Genomic DNA, 24,673 nt, shown 5'->3' on the forward strand with positions numbered 1-24,673 from the left:
CATACACACGTCCAGACACGCAAATATACATACCTACACAGCTTTCCATGGTTTACCCCAGACGCTTCACATGCCTTGCTTCAATCCACTGACAGCACGTCAACCCCTGTATACCACATGACTCCAATTCACTCTATTTCTTGCCCTCCTTTCACCCTCCTGCATGTTCAGGCCCCGATCACACAAAATCTTTTTCACTCCATCTTTCCACCTCCAATTTGGTCTCCCTCTTCTCCTCGTTCCCTCCACCTCCGACACATATATCCTCTTGGTCAATCTCTCCTCACTCATTCTCTCCATGTGCCCAAACCATTTCAAAACACCCTCTTCTGCTCTCTCGACCACGCTCTTTTTATTTCCACACATCTCTCTTACCCTTACGTTACTTACTCGATCAAACCACCTCACACCACACATTGTCCTCAAACATCTCATTTCCAGCACATCCATCCTCCTGCGCACATCTCTATCCATAGCCCACGCCTCGCAACCATACAGCATTGTTGGAACCACTATTCCCTCAAACATACCCATTTTTGCTTTCCGAGATAATGTTCTCGACTTCCACACATTTTTCAAGGCTCCCAAAATTTTCGCCCCCTCCCCCACCCTATGATCCACTTCCGCTTCCATGGTTCCATCCGCTGACAGATCCACTCCCAGATATCTAAAACACTTCACTTCCTCCAGTTTTTCTCCATTCAAACTCACCTCCCAATTGACTTGACCCTCACCCCTACTGTACCTAATAACCTTGCTCTTATTCACATTTACTCTCAACTTTCTTCTTCCACACACTTTACCAAACTCAGTCACCAGCTTCTGCAGTTTCTCACATGAATCAGCCACCAGCGCTGTATCATCAGCGAACAACAATTGACTCACTTCCCAAGCTCTCTCATCCCCAACAGACTTCATACTTGCCCCTCTTTCCAGGACTCTTGCATTTACCTCCTTTACAACCCCATCCATAAACAAATTAAACAACCATGGAGACATCACACACCCCTGCCGCAAACCTACATTCACTGAGAACCAATCACTTTCCTCTCTTCCTACACGTACACATGCCTTACATCCTCGATAAAAACTTTTCACTGCTTCTAACAACTTGCCTCCCACACCATATATTCTTAATACCTTCCACAGAGCATTTCTATCAACTCTATCATATGCCTTCTCCAGATCCATAAATGCTACATACAAATCCATTTGCTTTTCTAAGTATTTCTCACATACATTCTTCAAAGCAAACACCTGATCCACACATCCTCTACCACTTCTGAAACCGCACTGCTCTTCCCCAATCTGATGCTCTGTACATGCCTTCACCCTCTCAATCAATACCCTCCCATATAATTTACCAGGAATACTCAACAAACTTATACCTCTGTAATTTGAGCACTCACTCTTATCCCCTTTGCCTTTGTACAATGGCACTATGCACGCATTCCGCCAATCCTCAGGCACCTCACCATGAGTCATACATACATTAAATAACCTTACCAACCAGTCAACAATACAGTCACCCCCTTTCTTAATAAATTCCACTGCAATACCATCCAAACCTGCTGCCTTGCCGGCTTTCATCTTCCGCAAAGCTTTTACTACCTCCTCTCTGTTTACCAAATCATTTTCCCTAACCCTCTCACTTTGCACACCACCTCGACCAAAACACCCTATATCTGCCACTCTGTCATCAGACACATTCAACAAACCTTCAAAATACTCATTCCATCTCCTTCTCACATCACCGCTACTTGTTATCACCTCCCCATTTACGCCCTTCACTGAAGTTCCCATTTGCTCCCTTGTCTTACGCACCCTATTTACCTCCTTCCAGAACATCTTTTTATTCTCCCTAAAATTTACTGATAGTCTCTCACCCCAACTCTCATTTGCCCTTTTTTTCACCTCTTGCACCTTTCTCTTGACCTCCTGTCTCTTTCTTTTATACTTCTCCCACTCAATTGCATTTTTTCCCTGCAAAAATCGTCCAAATGCCTCTCTCTTCTCTTTCACTAATACTCTTACTTCTTCATCCCACCACTCACTACCCTTTCTAAACAGCCCACCTCCCACTCTTCTCATGCCACAAGCATCTTTTGCGCAATCCATCACTGATTCCCTAAATACATCCCATTCCTCCCCGACTCCCCTTACTTCCATTGTTCTCACCTTTTTCCATTCTGTACACAGTCTCTCCTGGTACTTCCCCACACAGGTCTCCTTCCCAAGCTCACTTACTCTCACCACCTTCTTCACCCCAACATTCACTCCTCTTTTCTGAAAACCCATACTAATCTTCACCTTAGCCTCCACAAGATAATGATCAGACATCCCTCCAGTTGCACCTCTCAGCACATTAACATCCAAAAGTCTCTCTTTCGCACGCCTGTCAATTAACACGTAATCCAATAACGCTCTCTGGCCATCTCTCCTACTTACATAAGTATACTTATGTATATCTCGCTTTTTAAACCAGGTATTCCCAATCATCAGTCCTTTTTCAGCACATAAATCTACAAGCTCTTCACCATTTCCATTTACAACACTGAACACCCCATGCATACCAATTATTCCCTCAACTGCCACATTACTCACCTTTGCATTCAAATCACCCATCACTATAACCCGGTCTCGTGCATCAAAACCGCTAACACACTCATATATATATTTATTGTACTTTGTTGCTGTCTTCTGCGTTAGAGAGGTAGCGTAAGGAAACAGACGAAAGAATGGCCCAACCCACCCGCATACTCATGCATATAAATACATGTCCACACACTCGCATATACATACCTATACATTTCAACGTATACATACATATTCATACATGGACATATATACACATGTACATAATTCATACTTGCTGCCTTCATTCATACCCGTTACCACCCCGCCACACATGAAATGACAACCGCCTTCCACTCATTTGCACGAGGTAGCGCTAGGAAAAGACAACAAAGGCCACATTCCTTCACACTCAGTCTCTAGCTGTCATGTGTAATGTACGGAAACCACAGCTCCCTTTCCACATCCAGGCCCCACAAAACTTTCCATGTCTTACCCCAGACGCTTCACATGCCCTGGTTCAATCCATTGACAGCACGTCGACCCCGGTATACCAAATTGTTCCAATTCACTCTATTCCTTGCATGTCTTTCACCCTCCTGCATGTTCAGGCCCCAATCACTTAAAATCTTTTTCACTCCATCCTTCCACCTCCAGTTTGGTCTCCCACTTCTCCTCGTTCCCTCCACCTGACACATATATCCTTTTTGTCAATCTTTCCTCATTCATTCTCTCCATGTGACCAAACCATTTCAATACACCCTCTTCTGCTTTCTCAACCACACTCTTTTTATTACCACACATCTCTCTTCCCCTTTCATTACTTACTCGATCAAACCATCTCACACCACATATTGTTCTCAGACATCTCATTTCCAACATATCCACCCTCCTCCACACAACCCTATCTATCACCCGTGCCTCACAACCATATTACATTGTTGGAACTTCTGTTCCTTCAAACATACCCATTTTTTGCTTTCCGAGATAATGTTCTCACCTTCCACACATTCTTCAACGCTCCCAGAACCTTCGCCCCCTCCCCCACCTTGTGACTCACTTCTGCTTCCATGTTTCCATCTTCTGCCAAATCCACTCCCAGATATCTAAAACACTTCACTTCCTCCAGTTTCACTTCCTCAGTTTTTCAGTTTTTCTCACACCACATATTGTTCTCAGACATCTCATTTCCAACATATCCACCCTCCTCCACACAACCCTATCTATCACCCGTGCCTCACAACCATATTACATTGTTGGAACTTCTGTTCCTTCAAACATACCCATTTTTTGCTTTCCGAGATAATGTTCTCACCTTCCACACATTCTTCAATGCTCCCAGAACCTTCGCCCCCCTCCCCCACCCTGTGACTCACTTCTGCTTCCATGTTTCCATCTTCTGCCAAATCCACTCCCAGATATCTAAAACACTTCACTTCCTCCAGTTTCACTTCCTCAGTTTTTCTCCAATCAGACATACCTCCCAGTTTACTTGTCCCTCAATCCTACAGAACCTAATAACCTTGCTCTTATTCTCATTTGCTCTCAGCTTTCTTCTTTCACACACTTTACCAAACTCAGTCACCAACTTCTGCAGTTTCTCACCCAAATCAGCCACCAGCGCTGTATCATGAGCGAACAACAACTGACTCACTTCCGAAGCCCTCTTATCTCCTACTTGCCCCTCTCTCCAAAACTCTTGCATTCACCTTCCTAACAACCCCATCCATAAACAAATTAAACAACCATGGAGACATCACACACCCCTGCTGCAGACCGACATTCATTGGGAACTAATCACTTTCCTCTCTTCCTACTTGTACACATGCCTTACATCCTCGATAGAAGCTTTTCACTGCTTCTAGCAACTTACCTCCCACACCATATACTCTGAATACCTTCCACAGAGCATATATATATACGTGTTTGATGATAGAGTGGCAGATATAGGGTGTTTTGGTCGAGGTGGTGTGAAAAGTGAGAGGGTTAGGGAATATGATTTGGTAAACAGAGAAGAGGTAGTAAAAGCTTTGCGGAAGATGAAAGCCGGCAAGGCAGCAGGTTTGGATGGTATTGCAGAGGAATTTATTAAAAAAGGGGGTGGCTGTATTGTTGACTGGTTGGTAAGGTTATTTAATGTATGTATGATTCATGGTGAGGTGCCTGAGGATTGGCGGAATGCGTGCATAGTGCCATTGTATAAAGGCAAAGGGGATAAGAGTGAGTGCTCAAATTACAGAGGTATAAGTATGGTTGCGAGGTGTGGGCTATGGATAGAGTTGTGCGCAGGAGGATGGATGTGCTGGAAATGAGATGTTTGAGGACAATGTGTGGTGTGAGGTGGTTTGATCGAGTAAGTAACGTAAGGGTAAGAGAGATATGTGGAAATAAAAAGAGCGTGGTTGAGAGAGCAGAAGAGGGTGTTTTGAAATGGTTTGGGCACATGGAGAGAATGAGTGAGGAAAGATTGACCAAGAGGATATATGTGTCGGAGGTGGAGGGAACGAGGAGAAGTGGGAGACCAAATTGGAGGTGGAAAGATGGAGTGAAAAAGATTTTGTGTGATCGGGGCCTGAACATGCAGGAGGGTGAAAGGAGGGCAAGGAATAGAGTGAATTGGATCGATGTGGTATACCGGGGTTGACGTGCTGTCAGTGGATTGAATCAGGGCATGTGAAGCGTCTGGGGTAAACCATGGAAAGCTGTGTAGGTATGTATATTTGCGTGTGTGGACGTATGTATATACATGTGTATGGTGGTGGGTTGGGCCATTTCTTTGTCTGTTTCCTTGCGCTACCTCGCAAACGCAAGAGACAGCAGCAAAAAAAAAAAAGAAAAAAAAGTTTGTTGAGTATTCCTGGGAAATTATATGGGAGGGTATTGATTGAGAGGGTGAAGGCATGTACAGAGCATCAGATTGGGGAAGAGCAATGTGGTTTCAGAAGTGGTAGAGGATGTGTGGATCAGGTGTTTGCTTTGAAGAATGTATGTGAGAAATACTTAGAAAAGCAAATGAATTTGTATGTAGCATTTATGTATCTGGAGAAGGCATATGATAGAGTTGAAAGAGATGCTCTGTGGAAGGTACTAAGAATATATGGTGTGGGAGGCAAGTTGTTAGAAGCAGTGAAAAGTTTTTATCAAGGATGTAAGGCATGTGTACGTGTAGGAAGAGAGGAAAGTGATTGGTTCTAAGTGAATGTAGGTTTGCGGCAGGGGTGTGTGATGTCTCCATGGTTGTTTAATTTGTTTATGGATGGGGTTGTTAGGGAAGTGAATGCAAGACTTTTGGAAAGAGGGGCAAGTATGAAGTCTGTTGGGGATGAGAGAGCTTGGGAAGTCAGTCAGTTGTTGTTCGCTAATGATACAGCGCTGGTGGCTGATTCATGTGAGAAACTGCAGAAGCTGGTGACTGAGTTTGGTAAAGTGTGTGAAAGAAGAAAGTTAAGAATAAATGTGAATAAGAGAAAGGTTATTAGGTACAGTAGGGTTGAAGGTCAAGTCAATTGGGAGGTAAGTTTGAATGGAGAAAAACTGGAAGAAGTAAAGTGTTTTAGATATCTGGGAGTGGATCTGGCAGCGGATGGAACCATGGAAGCGGAAGTGAATCATAGGGTGGGGGAGGGGGCGAAAATCCTGGGAGCCTTGAAGAATGTGTGGAAGTCGAGAACATTATCTCAGAAAGCAAAAATGGGTTTGTTTGAAGGAATAGTGGTTCTAACAATGTTGTATGGTTGCGAGGCGTGGGCTGTGGATAGAGTTGTGCGCAGGAGGGTGGATGTGCTGGAAATGAGATGTTTGAGAACAATATGTGGTGTGAGGTGGTTTGATCGAGTAAGTAATGTAAGGGTAAGAGAGATGTGTGGAAATAAGAAGAGCGGGGTTGAGAGAGCAGAAGAGGGTGTTCTGAAATGGTTTGGGCACATGGAGAGAATGAGTGAGGAAAGATTGACCAAGAGGATATATGTGTCAGAGGTGGAGGGAACGAGGAGAAGTGGGAGACCAAATTGGAGGTGGAAAGATGAAGTGAAAAAGATTTTGAGTGATCGGGGCCTGAACATGCAGGAGGGAGAAAGGCGGGCAAGGAATAGAGTGAATTGGATCGATGTGGTATAACGGGGTTGACGTGCTGTCAATGGATTGAATTAGGGCATGTGAAGCGTCTGGGGTAAACCATGGAAAGTTGTGTGGGGCCTGGATGTGGAAAGGGAGCTGTGGTTTCGGGCATTATTGCATGACAGCTAGAGACTGTGTGTGAACGAATGGGGCCTTTGTTGTCTTTTCCTAGCGCTACCTCGCACACATGAGGGGGGAGGGGGATGTTATTCCATGTGTGGCGAGGTGGCGATGGGAATGAATAAAGGCAGACAGTGTGAATTGTGTGCATGTGTATATATGTATATGTCTGTGTATGTATATATATGTGTACATTGAGATGTATGGGTATGTATATTTGCGTGTGGGGACGTTTATGTATATACATGTGTATGGGGGTGGGTTGGGCCATTTCTTTCGTCTGTTTCCTTGTGGTACCTCGCAAACGCGGGAGACAGCGACAAAGCAAAATAAACGAATAAATATATATATATATATATATATATATATATATATATATATATATATATATATATATATATATATATATATATTCAAACTATTCGCCATTTCCCGCGTTAGCGAGGTAGCGTTAAGAACAGAGGACTGGGCCATTGAGGGAATATCCTCACCTGGCCCCCTTCTCTGTTCCTTCTTTTGGAAAATTAAAAAAAAATTGAGAGGGGAGGATTTCCAGCCCCCCGCTCCCTCCCCTTTTAGTCGCCTTCTACGACACGCAGGGAATACGTGGGAAGTGTTCTTTCTCCCCTATCCCCAGGGATAAGATATATATATATATATATATATATATATATATATATATATATATATATATATATATATATATTATACTTTGTCGCTGTCTTCTGCGTTAGAGAGGTAGCGCAAGGAAACAGACAAAAGAATGGCCCAGTCCGCCCACATACACATGCATATAAATACACATCCACACACGCACATATACATACCTATACATATCAACGTATACATACATATTCATACATGGACATATATACACATGTACATAATTCATACTTGCTGCCTTCATTCATTCCTGTTACCACCCTGCCACACATGAAATGACAACCGCCTTCCCACGCATTTGCACGAGGTAGCGCTAGGAAAAGACAACAAAGGCCACGTTCCTTCACACTCAGTCTCTAGCTGTTATGTGTAATGTACGGAAACCACAGCTCCCTTTCCACATCCAGGCCCCACAAAACTTTCCCTGTTTTACCCCAGACGCTTTACATGCCCTGGTTCAATCCATTGACAGCACGTCGACCCCGGTATACCACATCGTTCCAATTCATTCTATTCCTTGCGTGTCTTTCACCCTCCTGCATGTTCAGGCCCCGATCACTTAAAATCTTTTTCACTCCATCCTTCCACCTCCAATTTGGTCTCCCACTTCTCCTCGTTCCCTCCACCTCTGACACATATATCCTTTTTGTCAATCTCCTCACTCATTCTCTCCATGTGACCAAACCATTTCAAAACACCCTTTTCTGCTCTCTCAACCACACTCTTTTTATTACCACACATCTCTCTTACCCTTTCATTACTTACTCGATCAAACCACCTCACACCACATATTGTCCTCAAACATCTCATTTCCAACACATCCACCCTCCTCCACACAGCTCTATCTAGAGCCCACACCTCGCAACCATATAACATTGTTGGAACCATTATTCCTTCAAACATACCCATTTTTGCTTTCCGAGATAATGTTCTCACCTTCCACACATTTTTCAATACTCCCAGAACTTTCGCCCATCCCCCACCCTGTAACTCACTTCTGCTTCCATGGTTCCATCTGCTGCCAAATCCACTCTCAGATATAACACTTCACTTCCTCCAGTTTTTCTCCATTCAAACTTACCTCCCAATTGACTTATCCCTCAACCCTACTGTACCTAATAACCTTGCTCTTATTCACATTTACTCTCAGCTTTCTTCTTTCACACAGTTTACCAAACTCATTCACCAGCTTCTGTACTTTCTCACCTGAATCAGCCACTAGCGCTGTATCATCAGTGAAGAACATGTACATATTCGTACTTGCTTCCCCTCATCCATTCCCAATGCCATGCCGCCCCACAGGAAACAACATCCCATCCTCTGTGTCAGCAAAATAGTGCCAGGAAAACATACAAAAAAAGGCCACATTTGTTCACACTCAGTCTCTAGCTGTCATATGTATTGCATCAAAACTACAGTGCCCGATCCACATCCAGGCCCCACAGTCTTTTTCATGGTGTACCTCAGATGTTTCACATGGCCTGGTTCAGTCCATTGACAGCACACCGACCCCAGTATACCACATCGTTCCAGTTCACTCTATTCCTTGCGTGCCTCTCACCCTCCTGTATGTTCAGGTCCCAATCACTCAAAATCTTTTTCACACCATCCTTCCACCTCCAGTTTGGCATCCCCCTTCTCCTTGTTCCCTCCACCTCAGACAAACACATCCTCTTTGTCAACTTTTCCTTACTCATTCACTCCATATGTCAAATCATTTCAACACACCCTCTCCTGCTATCTCAACCACATTTTTTTTTTATTACCACACATATCTCTTACCCTTTAATTACTTGATCAAACCACCTCACACCACATATTGTCCTCAAACATTTCATTTCCAACACATCCACCTTCCGCCATTCAACCCTATCTATAGCCCATGCCTCGCAATCATATAATGTTGGCAGCACTATTCCTTCAAGCATACCCAATTTTGCTTTCCAAGATTACATTATCTCTTTCCACACATTCTTCACTCTCAGAACCTTCACCTCCTCCCCCACCCTGTGACTTGCTTCCACTTCCATGGTTCCAGTCACTGATAATTCCACTACCACATATCTAAAACACTTCACTTTCTCCAATTCTTCTCCATTCAAACTCACATCCCAACTAACTTGCCCCTCAACCCCCATTCAAACTCACATCCCAACTAACTTGCCCCTCAACCCTGCTCTTATTCACATATACTCTCAACTTTCTCCTTTTACACACTTTTCCAAACTCAGTCGCTAACTCCTGTCGTTTCTCACTCGAATCATCCACCAGTGCTGTATCATCAAGTAACTGACTTTTCCCAGGCCCTCTCATCCCCAACAGACTGCATACTCGCTCCTCTCTCCAAAACTCTTGCATTTATCTCCCTAACCCCCCCATCCATGAACAAATTAAACAACCATGGGGACATAACACACCCTACACAGGAAGACCTTCACTGTGAACCAGTCAATCTCCTCTCTTCCTACTCATACACATGCCTTATACCCTTGGTAAAAACTTCTCTGTTTCTAGTAGCTTACCTCCCTCACCATCTACTCCTGTGACCTTCCACAAAGCATCTCTATCAACCCTATCATATGCCTTCTTCAGATCCATAAATGCTGTATACAAATCCATCTATTTTTCTAAGTATTTCTCACAACACTGTTCAAAGCAAACACCTGACATACACACCCTCTACGATTTCTGAAACCACACTGCTCCTCTCCCCAATCTTATGCCCTGTCCATGCTTTCATCCTCTCAGTGAATACCTTCCCATACAATTTCCTAGAAATACTCAACAAACTTATGCCTCTAGTTTGAACACTCACCTTTATCCCCTTTGCCTTTGTACAATGGTATTATGCATGAATTCTGCCAAGCCTCAGGCACTTCACCATGATCCATATGTACATTGAATAGCATTACTAACCAGTCCACAACACAGTCACCCATTTTCGAATAGATTCATCTGCAATACCATCCAAACCTGCCGCCTTGCCAGATTTTATCTTCTGCATTGCTGTCACTACCTCTTCCCTCGTAATCAAACCTTTTTTCCTAACCCTATCACTTCACACACCACCCCAACCAAAACACCCTACATATGTGTGGTAATATAAAGAATATGGTTGAGAGAGCAGAAGAGTGTGAACTGAAATGGTTTGGACATATGGAGAGAATGAGTGAGGAAAGGTTGACAAAGAGGATATATGTGTCAGAGGTGGAGGGAAAAGGAGAAGCAGGAGAATGAGTGAGGAAAGGTTGACAAAGAGGATATATGTGTCAGAGGTGGAGGGAAAAGGAGAAGCAGGAGTCCAAATTGGAGGTGGAAGGATGGAGTGAAAAAGATTGTGTCCTGAACATGCAGGAGGATGAGAGGCTTGCCCGGAATAGAGTGAATTGGAACAATGTGGTATACAGGGTCAACGCACTGTCAGTGGACTAAACTAGGTCATGTGAAACGTCTGGGGTAAACCATAGAAAGGTTTGTAGGGCTTGGATGTGGATAGGGAGCTGTGGTTTCGATGAATTACACATGAGAGCTAGAGACTGAGTGTGAATGAATGTGGCCTTTTTTTGTCTATCTTCCTGGTGCTACCTTGCTGACACAGGGGGTAGCAATGCTGTTTCCAGTGGGGCAGGGTGGCACTGGGAGTGGATTAAGGCAAGCAAGTATGAATATGTACATGTGTATATATGTATATGTCTGTGTATGTATATGTTGATATGTATATGTATGTATATGTGCGTGTATGTGCGTTTATTCATATATATGTGTATATGAGTAGATGGGCCATTCTTCATCTGTCTCCTGGCACTACCTTGCTGATGCAGGAAATGGCAATCAGGTTAAAAAAAAAATTATGTCAGTGTCTGCATTCAGTTATTCACCTACCTTGTTCTGAAATGATCTCATGTAATTTCTCCAATCGTCGCCCTTTTGAATCTTTAGTTGTTATTTTTATATCTATCCATCGATCTATATCTCTTCACCTGCTTCCACCTGGAACTACCTCAAGGGGGTGGCTATGGTAGTAGAATCTTCATAATTAGTGAACTCCACTGCTGCTTCTTAGCCTTTAGTGCCTCACTTTTAAGACTTTATGCACACTTACTGCTCCTCTTGTGGTATGCTTTTGTCAAGCAACAGTCATTCCAGTCCACTTTTGTTGTAGACTCTCTAGTGTCAGTGAATCTGGCGGTGGGAGAAGATGGATTATCCTTCATCTGTGTTGGTTATGATTGCCATAGCCCTGGATGAGGAGGAAAAAGGAACAAACAAACAAAATAGGAAAGGGAGAACTTGGCAGCCTCCATCCATTGTTGGAGGAGAGTAAAATTGAGGGGGGAATTTCATACCCTCTGTCCTCATCTGATAGATGATGAGAGCAAATTCTTTCATTATCCCACACAGGTGGTTTCTTGGGATCATAGGGAAGTATGGAGAAGCTAGCCTCCCACCTCACTGTTGACTGGTCCGAGACTGGAGCAAGACCTTTGGGTAATGAACACTGTTGCTCTCGCTCTGGTCATGATCTGCTCCCGCTCCACTAAAAATATCTTTTGGATGACCGTTGCTTGTGCATGATTGGAGTGAGAGCAAACTTTGAGCGATAATGTTCATGCCCCCATTGAAGTGTATGTAATAATATGTAACTGGAGTGAGAGCAGACTGGGACAGGAGCTATAGTGTGCATGAGGCCTTAAAGGCCACTGGCAGAGGTCAACTCTAGGGCAGTGTTTGCAGAGGCTCCTACATAATGTTCCTACTGACTCTGTCTACCTAATGCTCCTGCCTGATATTATTGTGTATTGTGTTCATTATTACTATTGAATTTTGTCTAATAAAATTTTTTGTAGTGTTACAGTAACAGAAGATGGAAAAAAGGCTTTATTGGCTCTCTCGGCTGGTGATATGAGGAGAGTGCTGAATGTCCTTCAGTCCACAGCTATGGCTTTTAAAGAAGTAAGATTTATAATTTACATTTTAAGTTTTGATAGGCTTCTCTCTCTCTCTCTCTCTCTCTCTCTCTCTCTCTCTCTCTCTCTCTCTCTCTCTCTCTCTTTCTCTCTCTCTCTCTCTCTCTCTCTCTCTCTCTCTCTCTCTCTCTCTCTCTCTCTCTCTCAAGCTGTTCCAACTGGAACTCCCTCAAGAGGGTGGCCACAGCAATAGTCTCCATAACTAGTGGACTATAGTGCCACTTCTTAGCCTTTAGTGCCTTACCCATAATAGGCCACTGGCAGAAGGCAACTCTAGTGCAGTGTTTGCAGAGGCTCCTTCTTAATGTTCCCACTGACTGCTACTCCTTAATGTGTCTACCTAATGCTCCTACCTACTACATCTGCCTAATGCTCTTGCCTAAATGTTCCCACCTACTACTGCTATCTGATGCTCCTACCATTTTGCCAAAAGGCAGGGCTAGTGCATACTGCTCTGCAGGAAAATCTTGTTATCAAGAATTAGCTGTGTAAATTAAGTGTTGTCAGGTGTTATGTGTAACAAGGAGAGATTGTATGTTTGTGGATAGAACACCAGTAGTCCACATGTTGGTGAGGCAGAAAGGAAAAATGGCTACATGGGTTAGAGAAGGGCATCTTAACAACCACTGAAATGCTGGCTCACTACGCAACTGTCACTAGCCCTCCCAGTACCCAGGCGGGTAGTACTGGTAATATACCTCCCTAGTCGTTGGCTGCCAATCATCTGCTACCTACCTGTCTTGTCTCCTGCACATTTTCTCCTTTTTATTAATGATTTCTACTTCACAGATAACCAGATGCACTCATATGCTGATGACTCAACTATGCATTCATGCACATTCTTCAGTCCTGCTCCTTCTTCTCTCATTCAGTCTGCATCTCATCTTGATACAGCTTCCTCAATAAACTCAGACTTGGACAGGATATTTCAGTGGAGTAGGTGAAATCTAGTTGTGTTTATTGCTTCCAAGACCCAGTTTCTACCCATCAGTGTATCAAAACTCTCACAACTCTCGTCTCTCCTTTGACGGTTTTGTAATTCCACCTCTTGACTCAGTGAACATACTTGGTATTACTGTAACATCCACCTTTTTAGGAAACCCCACATTATGGAAATTGCTAAATCTGCCTTTAAGAAGCTAGTAGTCTTGTTTAGATGTCAGAATTTCTTTTCTTCTGAACAGTTGCTCACATCAGGGTTGTTCTAATTCTGCATCCTTGCTTGACAGAGTTGAGGCAAATGCATTCCAACTCATAAACTCTTCCAAGGCTGACTTTAAAACTTGCCTTTCTTGCCCTGTTAAGTTTTTGCTCCCAGGAGCTGGCTGTTTCTGTGTCCCCACCTCTAGCTAGACAACTCAGTACTTGGCAAGCTGCTGCATTACATGATTATTGTGTGGCCATTGGCAACTCAGGGGTGGATCTTTTTGATAACTGTTCTTTCCCTACACCTCAAAGCTTTGGAACTCTATATCCTCTCATGTCTTTCCCAATAACTATGACCTGGCACATTTTAAAAGCGAAGTTTTACACTTCCTCCTAAATTCGTAAATACTTTCCCACGTCTTTTCTTTTTCCCTTTCTTAATCCTCTCTGTGTTTCAAATAAGGCCAAGCCTTGATATGGACTTTTGTCTGTGTCTGGAGCATCTAACTAAAGAAAAAACATATTTGTTTGTGACCAAAACACCAGAAAATACCACACATCTCATGAAGTATGCCTGAACGTTCACCTGGCATACCTCAAATACCTGGCAGGGAGCTGTGTAACTTAAAGGATGCATAATGCACATTAGCAGTTGTCCAACATATTGAGTTGTATATCATTTTCTATTTATCTCTTTATATCTATGATGCCTGTTCCCTCCTGTAATTGTCTCAAGAGGGTGGCCACGCCAGTTGTGTCTCTGTAACTAGTAAACTCTGGTTTATGTCATTTTATGCAGAAAATTGTTTAACAACATAATGGACATGATTTTTTTATCTATCTATATCTCTAATGCTTGTCCCAACTGGAACTTCCTCAAGGGGGTGGCCATGGCAATAGAGTATCCATAACTAGTGAACTCCAGTGCTGCTTCTTAGCTTTAATGCCTCACCCTTAACAGATCACAGGCAGAGGGCAACTTTATTGTAGTATTTGCAGAGGCTCCAACTTAATATTCCTACTGACTATTACAACCTAAAGTTTCTGCCTAATGCTCCTGCCTAAATGTTCCTACCTACTACTGCTGCTCCCATTTTGCCAAAAGGTAGGGTTAGTATATAGTGCTCACCACAGGAAAATCTAGAGTTACAAAGAATAAGCTTTCTGAGTTAAGTGTTGTCAAATGTTATGTGTAACAGGGAGAGATTGTCTGTTTGTAGAAAGGAAGCCAGTTGTCCATGTGTGGGTGAGGCAGAAAGGAAAGACGGCTACCTGGGTTAGAAGAGTGCAACTTGACAACCACTGAAGTGCAGGTTCGCTGCATAACTGTCATTAACCCTCCTGATACCCAGGTGGGTAGTACTGGTAACATACCTCCCAGTTTGTTGGCTGGCCTACCAACTACTACCTACGAATTTTTTTATTATTACCTAAACACAGTTTGTAGAGTGGAATTTAGGCCTCCTTTCACAAAAGAGTTCAGGAAGTTAGGGGCCCAGTAATATTTTAACATAGCTGATGTTTATGTATATACATGTGTATATGGGTGGGTTGGGCCATTCTTTCGTCTGTTTCCTTGCAATACCTTGCTAATGTGGGAGACAGCGACTAAGTATGATAAATAATAAATAAATAAATAGCTGCTTCGAATATCTCTGTTAGGACCTGCATAAATCTTTCTGCATTATTGATGTTATTAATATTATTTGTAATTAACATTTTGTAAATATCAACTTGTCCTGTATGGGGAAGAGTTTGATATTCTTAGGAATGAATTATATGCTCATAGGACCTTATCTCTTGAAACTTCTTTACAATAATACATCATTTTGAACTTGTAAATACTGTCCACATTTATTACAGTATTTCATATTCAGTCTGTTCCTTTCATTCACCACTCTTATACTGTAGAAATACCCCTTTATATCTTTTTGACAAGTTTCTTGCTTAATTTCATATTATGATGTATGGTCGAATCTGTATCTTTTGAAGAAGTGTTCACTTTCTATATCATAGCTCATCTCTCACTCTTCTCTTTTCAGTGGTAGGCAAAAGTAAAACCTCAAGCATTCCCGTGCAACTCAGCTTTCTTATTTCTTGTATCATTTTTATTGCCATCCTGTGGACCTCCTCTATTAGCTCTTTGTTGAACATTTCTTTATCCATGAACTTGAACGTAATTCTAATACTTACCTGGAAACAAGTGGTCTCTATAACTATTCTCATAAGGTGGCAAGTCATTCATATAGATCAAGAAGAGTAATGGTTCCATAACAGTACTCTTTGGCACTCTGCTGGTGGTCTCAACCCATTTCAAGAAGGCTCTTCTGACATGCCTCCTTTGTTCCCTTTCACAAAGATAATCTTCTATCCATTGTGCAACATTTTCTCACCAATGAGAACTTTTGGATAGATTTAGTGGACCAGGCTGAAGATGCCCCAAAATTAATTGACAATAAGGATATGCCTTTGGATTGTGTAGATATATATTTTATGGACACTTGACTCATTCAGCATCAAAAGCTGATGACGATGAGGCAGGAAAAGGTGTTCCTGCAAAAGTTAAGGCATTGTTGTCTGTGTCCACCTGACTAACAACACATTGTCTGACTGGTGCAGCTGGTAATTTCACAAACATTATCAGTAATGACATTGATTACTGCAAGGAACAATTTATTACATAAGATAAATAATAGAAATCTGTATTTAGGTGTAAACAATAAAATGCACCATCGCAACTTGCATAACAGTGAAGGCCTTACACGTGCACTTTTTAGTGCATTATGCTGAAACATACACAAAATTTCACTGTATTACAGTGAATGCAGTGGATAAAAATACTTCCAAAGTGATAACTTAAATGGGATTTTAAGGGCTTAATCAGTCTCCTATGCATTACGGCATCAAATGCTTTCTGGTTGTCCAGCCTTCTCTTTTGTTACACATTAAGTGCAGAGAATGTTAATAAATGGACACCTGAATGATACACCTCATGAATAGAATCATGTAGTATACACTAGATTGTTCCACTACCAGTTCTTTAAGACCAAACATTCATCTGAAATTACACAAGACATTGATACAACTGTTCTAAGCAGTTTTTGCTCTTTTTAAGTCTTCAATCCAGGGGCTTTGCTCTGAGAGCATACTTTGCCTTCTCTGCAGTATTCAATGGTAATGCAATATTGGGAATCTGGTCCTGCTTTCGTAGTAAATATTGTCATCATTTATTAAGTAGGCAATAATAAGTTTTTGTTGTTACTTAATGTTAGTTGAAATCCATTTTGTCTGTCTTTCCTGAAGAATAAAGATCAAAGGTCATTATCGCTTATCATCAGTGAAAGTGTCACTTCTAATGTTAATGGTAAGGGATGATTGTTTCTCTGAGCTTTGTCCTTTGCGTTAATTCTTAGTCACGGTGGTAAACACCTTCTCAAAATAAGTAATTATATGTGGGTGTACATGAATTATGTCTGATTTTATTTCTCAGATACTATATTTAACTTAATTCAATTCAAAGAAGATACTAAGGAATTATAGCCGAGTCCCAGTTTCTCACTGAATTATATTTTTCACTTCTTATCTTTCCATGTGAGAATTTCAGTTGTAGTTTCCAAAGACTTTTTATCCATTTTTTCACCAGAAATAGTTGTACTTTTTTGTTAATGATTAGTATTGACAGCCAGTGAATCATAAACTCTTAAGCCTTTAGCCTTGTAAGGTTAGTTAGTTATCCACATCTCAGTGGACAGGGCTGGTGGCTGTCATTTCATTAGTCTTGGTAGGTGATTTCTCTCTCCTGAAAAGTTTTCATTTTGAGCAAGTGGGATGAGGTAGGAATGATGTTATTTGTTCCAAAAAGTGTACTCCTTTTCACCTCTGCTATTCTTTATACCTTACTATTTTGTGTTATTTCATATTTATTTTCTGCCTCCTAAAATATTTGTTTGAACAAGATACCTACACTCATGCTAGCCTCACCAAAAATGTAAACCGTATATTTCATATATTCATATGCTCTCATGGGTTACCCTTTTATGATGATTATGATTATGAAAAATTACCTTGACATGGTGAGGCTGGTTGTATACAACTAAACGGTGACATATATTAATGAACAAAGTCATGTTCTGTTAATTATATGGTTCTTTTATGTTTTATTTCAGGTGACGGAGGACAATGTATACACATGTGTAGGTCATCCACTTCGTTCAGACATCACAAACATCATAAACTGGATGTTGAATGAGCAGTTTGAGACTGCTCACAGAAGTATCCTTTTGCATTCAGAAGTAGGCTTACCTACACCAGCAACTAATCATCCTCTTCCTTTCCAGTTTACACGTGCCTTACTTTTCCATTAAAAATGCTACCGATAATCTTCGTTGTTAACATAGCAGATAATTCTTGATAACCAGGTAATGCCATTACAAACTTCTTTGCATATTGTAAGTACATTTCTGCCATATAACACCTTTCACAAGACATTTTTAGTAACCTTATTGCACTTTCACAAGATTCATATATACATGCAAATCACCCTTTCTCCAAGTATTTCTCACAAATTCTTCATAGCACATTGTAACTGTTGCTGTTTGTACCTTCCTGTGAACTCTTCTTATACAAGAAGTTAGTGAACCAAGGTCTAGAATTCTGTACCAAGTCACTTGACTAGTGAAATATCATTTTATATAATGAGCATATATATTTTGAAATATCTTTCATTGGTAATGGTATGAAAAGTTATTATCTAATACATACTGTTTATGATTCAGAAGGAGCAACACCAAACGTAGGAATTCATTGGTCTCGTAACATTGTACACTACTTTACATTTACCTTCCAGTCCAAGGAACCCCTTGTACAGGGCTCATGCAGTGCTGAAGAAACTGGCTACATCCACTGGGTGCATAGCAATACAGGTCAAAAAGTGTGCTGGTGTTTGTATGTCTTTATGGGGTGAGCACAGGACTATGTGGAAGTAAGCATTCAGTGGCTTTAGTATGAAAGTTTCACTCTGGGCATGAGGTTCCTTGAGATATATTGATTGGGTATTTGTAATATTGGAGAGATGGGTGGTGTGTACAACACAGAGGAGAAAGACTAAAATGCACATGCCTGAGGAAATTAGATTCAAATGTATGTATGTGTGGTGTATTGGTATTGAACCCTTCTCATGCACACTTAAAGACAAGCTGTCAGAGCTCCCATACACATTAATTGGCTAAAATGGATTGTAAAAGCATTAGTTATCATCAATTGTAAGGAAAAGTATGCAGGCTGTGGTTGTGAAGGACAGGGAATGACATGATTGAAATGCATGCAGTCTCCCAGTGTTAGCCACAAATACACATTTCACATACATTTATGAGAATTATATACATATTTTTCATGATTTATGAGCCAAGGACTTGGTCATTGTTAGTAATGCCCTGTCAAGACTCATTACCAGAATTTCTCTGGTAAATGATAGACATGACCACTACATTTCTTATTTATATAAATAACATGCATAAGACAAGAGAACAAATGGGAACATCAGTGAAGGGATAAAAGGGGAAGTGATAACAGGTAGTGATGAAGTGAGGAGGAGATGGAGCAAGTACTTTGAAGGATTGTTGAATGTGTTTGATGACAGAGTGGCAGATTTAGGGTGTTTTGGTTGGGTTGGTGTATGAAGAGAGTCAGGGAGAGTGGTTTGGTGAAGAGAGAAGAGTTGGTGAAAACCTTGCAGAAGATGAACTCCAGCAAGACAGTGGGATTTGATGGTATTGCAGTTGAATTTATTAAGAAAGCGAGTGACTGTGTTGTTGATTGTTTGGAAAGGATATTCATTGTATGTATGGATCATGGTGAAGTGCCTGGGGATTAGCAGAATGCATGTATAGTGCCATTGTACAAAGGCAAAGGGGATAAAGGAAAGGTGTGTTCAAACTACAGAGGCAAAAGTTTGTTGAATGTTCCTGAGAAATTATATTGGGGGTATTGATTGAGAGTGTGAAGGCATATACAGAGCATCAGATTGGAGAGGAGCAGTGTAGTTTCAGAAATGGTAGAGGATGTGTGGATCAGGTGTTTGCTTTGAAGAATGTGCAAGAAATACTTAGCAAAACAGATGGATTTGTGTGTGGCATTTATAGATCTGGAGAAGGCATATGACGGGGTGGATAGAGATGCTTTGTGGAAGATCTTAAGATTATACAGTGTGGGAGGTAAGCTGCTAGAAGCAGTAAGAAGTTTTTATCATGGGTGTAATGCATTTGTATGAGTAGGAGAGTAGTTGGTTCTCAGATTAGGTCAGTCTGCTGCATGGGTGTGTGGTGTCCCCATGGTTGTTTAATCAATTTGTAGATGGGCTGGTTAGGGAGGTATATTTAAGTTTTGGAGAGAGCAGCCTGCAAAGTAAGTCATTGTTTGCCAGTGATACAGCTCTGGTGGCTGATTCAAGTAAGAAACTGCGCAAGATGGTGACTGAATATGGAAAAGTGTGTGAAAGGAGAAAGTTGAGAGTAAATGTGAATAAGAGCATGGTTAATAGGTTCAGCAGGGTTGAGGAACAAGTTAGTTGGGATGTGAGTTTACATGGAGAAAAATTGGAGGAGGTGAAGTGCTTTAGATATGTGGGAGTGGACAGCAAATGGAACCATGGGAAGTGGAAGTGAGTCATAGGGTGGGTTTGGAGGTGAAGCTTCTGGGAGCGGTGAAGAATGTGTGGAGAGAACATTACCTCAGAAAACAAAAATGGGTATATTTGAAGGATTAGTAGTTCCAACAGTATTTTATGGTTTTGAGGCATGGGCTATAGATATGGTTGTACAGAGGAGGGTGGGTGTCAGAAATTAAATGTTTGAGGACAATGTGGTTTGATCAAGTAAGTAATGAAAAGGTAAGAGATGTGTGGTAATAAAAAGAATGTGTTTGAGAGAGCAGAAGAGGGTGTGTTGAAATGGTTTGGCATATGGAGAGAATGAGTGAGGAGAGGTTGACAAAGAGAACATATGTGTCAGAGGTGAAGGGAACATGGAGAAGCAGAAGACCATATTAGAGGTGGAAGGATGAAGTGAAAAAGATTTTGAGCAATTGGGGCCTGAGCATGCAGAGGGTGAGAGGCATTCAAGGAAGAGAGTGAATTGGAACGATGTGGTATACCGGGGTTGACATGTTGTCAGTGGACGAACCAGGGCATGTGAAACACCTGGTGTAAACCATGGAAAAGTGTGTGGGGCCTGGATGTGAATAGAGTTGTGGTTTCAGTGCATTACACATGACAGCTAGAGATGAAGTGTGAATGAATGTGGCCTTTTTTTGTCTGTTTTCCTGGTACTACCTCACTGACATGGGGTGGCAATGCTGTTTCCTGTGAGGCTGGTTGGTGCCGGGAATGGATGAAGGCGAGCAAGTACGTTAATGTATATGTCTCTGTATATGTTGGAATTGTGAAGTTCTGAGCTCAATGATTATAGTTACATGGTGGAAATAGGGACCTTTTTGAATTGCTAAGGAAACTTAAAAAGGAAGTAGGCCTAAATAAAATATTTTTTCATCATTGTTGAATTTATTTATCTTCAGATTGAAGATAATGCAATGAGACCAACTTTTGGACTGGAAGTGAAGAAAGATTGTAGTTGTTGACAGGAAATCATTCAAGTTGGTGATGAAGTTGTCTTCACTTGCTTAAGAATTTGACAATATTATTTTTTACAGTAATTATTATTCATAGTATTTGGATGCCGTTAGTTTTATAGAATTGTCAGATTATTTTAACTGAAAGTGGATGGACAAAGTTGGGTAATTATTGGTGCCCATGCACCTGTTCATGAGAAGAAAGATCATGAGAGGCACGTGTTCTGGGAGGAGTTGAGTGAGAGTATTAGCAACTTTGATGCACGAGACTGGGTTATAGAGATGGGTGATTTAAATGCGAAGTTGAGTAATGTGGCAGTTTAGGGTATAATTGGTGTACATAGGATGTTCAGTGTTGTAAATGGAATTGGTGAAGAGCTTGTGGATTTGTGCTGAAAAAAGGCTGGTGACAGGGAATACCTGGTTTAAAAAGAGAGATATACCTAAGTATATGTATGCTAATAGAGAGATGGTCAAAGGGCATTATTGGACTACATTTTAATTGAAAGGCGTGTAAAAGACAGACTTTTGGATATTAATGTGCTGAGAGGGGCAGCTGGAGAGATGTCTGATCACCATCTTATGGAGATGAAGGTGAAGATTTGTAGAGGCTTTCAAAAAAGAAGAATGTTGGGGAGAAGAAAGTGGTGAGAGTAGGTGAGCTTGGAAACGAGAGCTGTGTGAGGAAGTACCAGGAGAGACGAGTGTAGAATGGCAAAAGTTGAGAGCAAATGACATGAAGGGAGTGGTTAAGGAGTGGGATGTATTTAGGGAAGCAGTGACGGCTTATGCAAAAGATGCATGTGGTATGAGAAAGGTGGGAGGTGGGCAGATCAGAAAGGGTAGTGAGTGGTTGGATGAAGTAAGATTGTTAGTGCAAGAGAAAAGAGAGGCGTTTGGATGATATTTGCAGGGAAGTAGTGCAAATGACTGGGAGGTGTATAAAAGAAAGTGGTAAGGGGTCAAGAGAAGTGTGCAAGAATTGAAATAGAGGACAAATGAGAGTTGAGGTGAGAGTATCATTAAATTTTAAGAATTAAAAAATGTTTTCGGAGATAAATAATGTGCATAAGAAGAGAACAAATGGGAACATCAGTGAAGGAAGCAAGTGGGGAAGTGATAACAGAGTGAGTATTTTGAAGGTTTGTTGAATACACTTCATAATAGAGTGGCAGATATAGTGTGTTTTGGTCGGGGTGGTGTAAGGAGTGAAAGGGGTCTGGGAGAATGGTGAATGCTTTGCAGATGAAATCCGGCAAGGCAGCGGGTGTATTGTATTGCAGTGGAATTTATTGAAAAGGGGGTGACTATGTTGTTGATTGGTTGGTAAGGATATTCAACGTATGTATGGATCATAGTAAAGTGCCTAAAGATTGGCAGAAAGCATGCATAGTGCCATTGTACAAAGGCAAAGGGGAGAAAGGTGGGTGTTCAAACTACAGAGGCATAAGATTGTTGAGTATTCCTGGGAAATTATTTGGAAGGATATTGATTGAGAGGGTGAAAGCATGTACAGAACATCAGATTGGGGAGGAGCAGTGTGGTTTCCGAAGTGGTAAAGGATGTGTAAATCAGGTGTTTGCTTTGAAGAATGGATGTGAGAAATACTTAGAAAAACAAATGGATTTGTTTGTAGCATTTATGGATCTGGAGAAGGCATGTGATAGGATTGATAGAGATGCTTTGTGGAAGGTTTTAAGAGTATATGGTGTGGAGGTAAGTTGTTAGCAGTGAAAAATTTTTTCCAAGGATGTAAGCTGTGTATGAGTAGGAAGAGAGGAGAATGATTGGTTCCCAGTGAATGTTGGTCTGCAGCAGGGGTGTGTGATGTCTCCACGGTTGTTTAACTTGTTTATGAATGGGGTGGTTAGGGAGGTAAATGCAAAAGCTTTGGAGAGAGGGGCAAGTATGCGTCTGCTGTGGATGAGAGGGCCTGGGAAGTGAGTCACAGTTGTTGTTCGCTGATGATTCAGCTCTAGTGGCTGAGTAGTGTGAGAAACTGCAGAGGTTGGGGACTGAGTTTGGAAAAGTGTGAAAGGAGAAAGTTGAGAATAAATGTGAATAAGAGCAAGGTTTATTAGGTTCAATAGGGTTGAGGGACAAGTTAATTGGGATGTAAGTTTGAATGGAGAAAAATTTCAGGAAAAAGTGTTTTATATATACTGGAGTGGATTTAGCAGCAAATGAAACCATGGGAGTGGAAGTGAGTCACAGGGTGGGGGAGGGGGCAAAGGTTCTGGAAGCAATGAAGAATGCGTGGAAGGAGAGAACGTTATCTCAGAGAGCAAAAATGGGTATGTTTGAAGGAATAGTAATTCCAACAATGTTATATGGTTGAGAGGCATGGGCTATATATATAACGTTGTACGGAGGAGGGTGGATGTGTTGGAAATGAAATGTTTGAGGACAGTATGTGGTGTGCGGTGGTGTGATCAAGTAAATAATGTAAGGGTAAGAGAGATGTTTGGAAATAAAGAGTATGGTTGAGAGAGCAGAATAGGGTGTGCTGAAATGGTTTGGATATACGAAGAGAATGAGTGAAGAAAGATTTAGAAAGAGGCGGGGTGAACAAGGAGAAGCGGAAGACCAAATTGGAGGTGGAAGGATGGAGTGAAAAAGATTTTGAGCTATCAGGGCCTGAACATACAGGAGGGTGAGAGGTGTGCAAAGAATAGAGTGAATTGGAATGACGTGGTATACCTGGGTCGACATGCTGTCAGTGGACTGAACCAGGGCATGTGAAGCATCTGGGGTAAACCATGGAAAGATCTATGGGGCCTGGATGTGGATAGGGAGCTGTTTTTTGGTGTCTTACACATGACATCTAGAGACTGAGTGTGAACGAATGTGGTCTTTTTGTCTGTATTCCTGGCACTACCTCGCTGAAGCAGGGGAGAATGATGCTGTTTTCCTGTGGGGTGGGGTGGCGACAGGAATGGATGAAGGCAGCAAGTATGAATATGTACATGTGTATGTATATGTTGATGTGTATATGAGTGGATGGGACATTCTTCATCTATTTCCTGGTGCTACCTAGCTGACGCGGGAAACCAATTATGTATAATAAAATAAATGTTATTATACTTGATCTCCATTTCCCATGTCAGCAAAGTGGCTTGCCTCCAGTCCATTCCCAGCGCCACCCCACCTCACAGAAAACAGCTTTGCTGCCCCCACTTCAGTGGGGTAGCTCCAGGAAAACTCAAAAAAGGCCACTTTCATTCGCACTCAGTCTCTAGCTGTCATGTATAATGCACCGAAACCATAGCTCCCATTCCATGGTTTACCCCAGACGTTTCACATGCCCTAATTCGGTTCTGTCCATTGACAGCACATCATCTCTGGTATACCACATTGTTCCAGTTCACTCTATTTCTTGCACACCTCTCACCCTGATGTATTATCAGGCCCCAGTCACTCAAAATCTTTTTCAATCCATCCTACCACCTCTGGTTTCCCACTTC

The 24,673-nt window shown here is 41.7% G+C and overlaps 1 protein-coding gene across 1 annotated transcript in view; it reads left to right on the forward strand.

Moving 5' to 3' along the window:
- Positions 1-24,673, forward strand: part of RfC3 (replication factor C subunit RfC3) — a 65,059-nt gene that overhangs the window by 35,986 nt on the left and 4,400 nt on the right. The window contains exons 6-7 of the mRNA XM_071674908.1: positions 12,321-12,426; positions 17,753-17,858. Of these exons, the coding sequence (XP_071531009.1) occupies positions 12,321-12,426; positions 17,753-17,858 (212 nt within the window). The remainder of the gene's footprint in view (positions 1-12,320; positions 12,427-17,752; positions 17,859-24,673) is intronic.

Source organism: Panulirus ornatus, chromosome 20 (genome assembly GCF_036320965.1).
Source record: "Panulirus ornatus isolate Po-2019 chromosome 20, ASM3632096v1, whole genome shotgun sequence".
Lineage (NCBI taxonomy): Eukaryota > Metazoa > Arthropoda > Malacostraca > Decapoda > Palinuridae > Panulirus > Panulirus ornatus.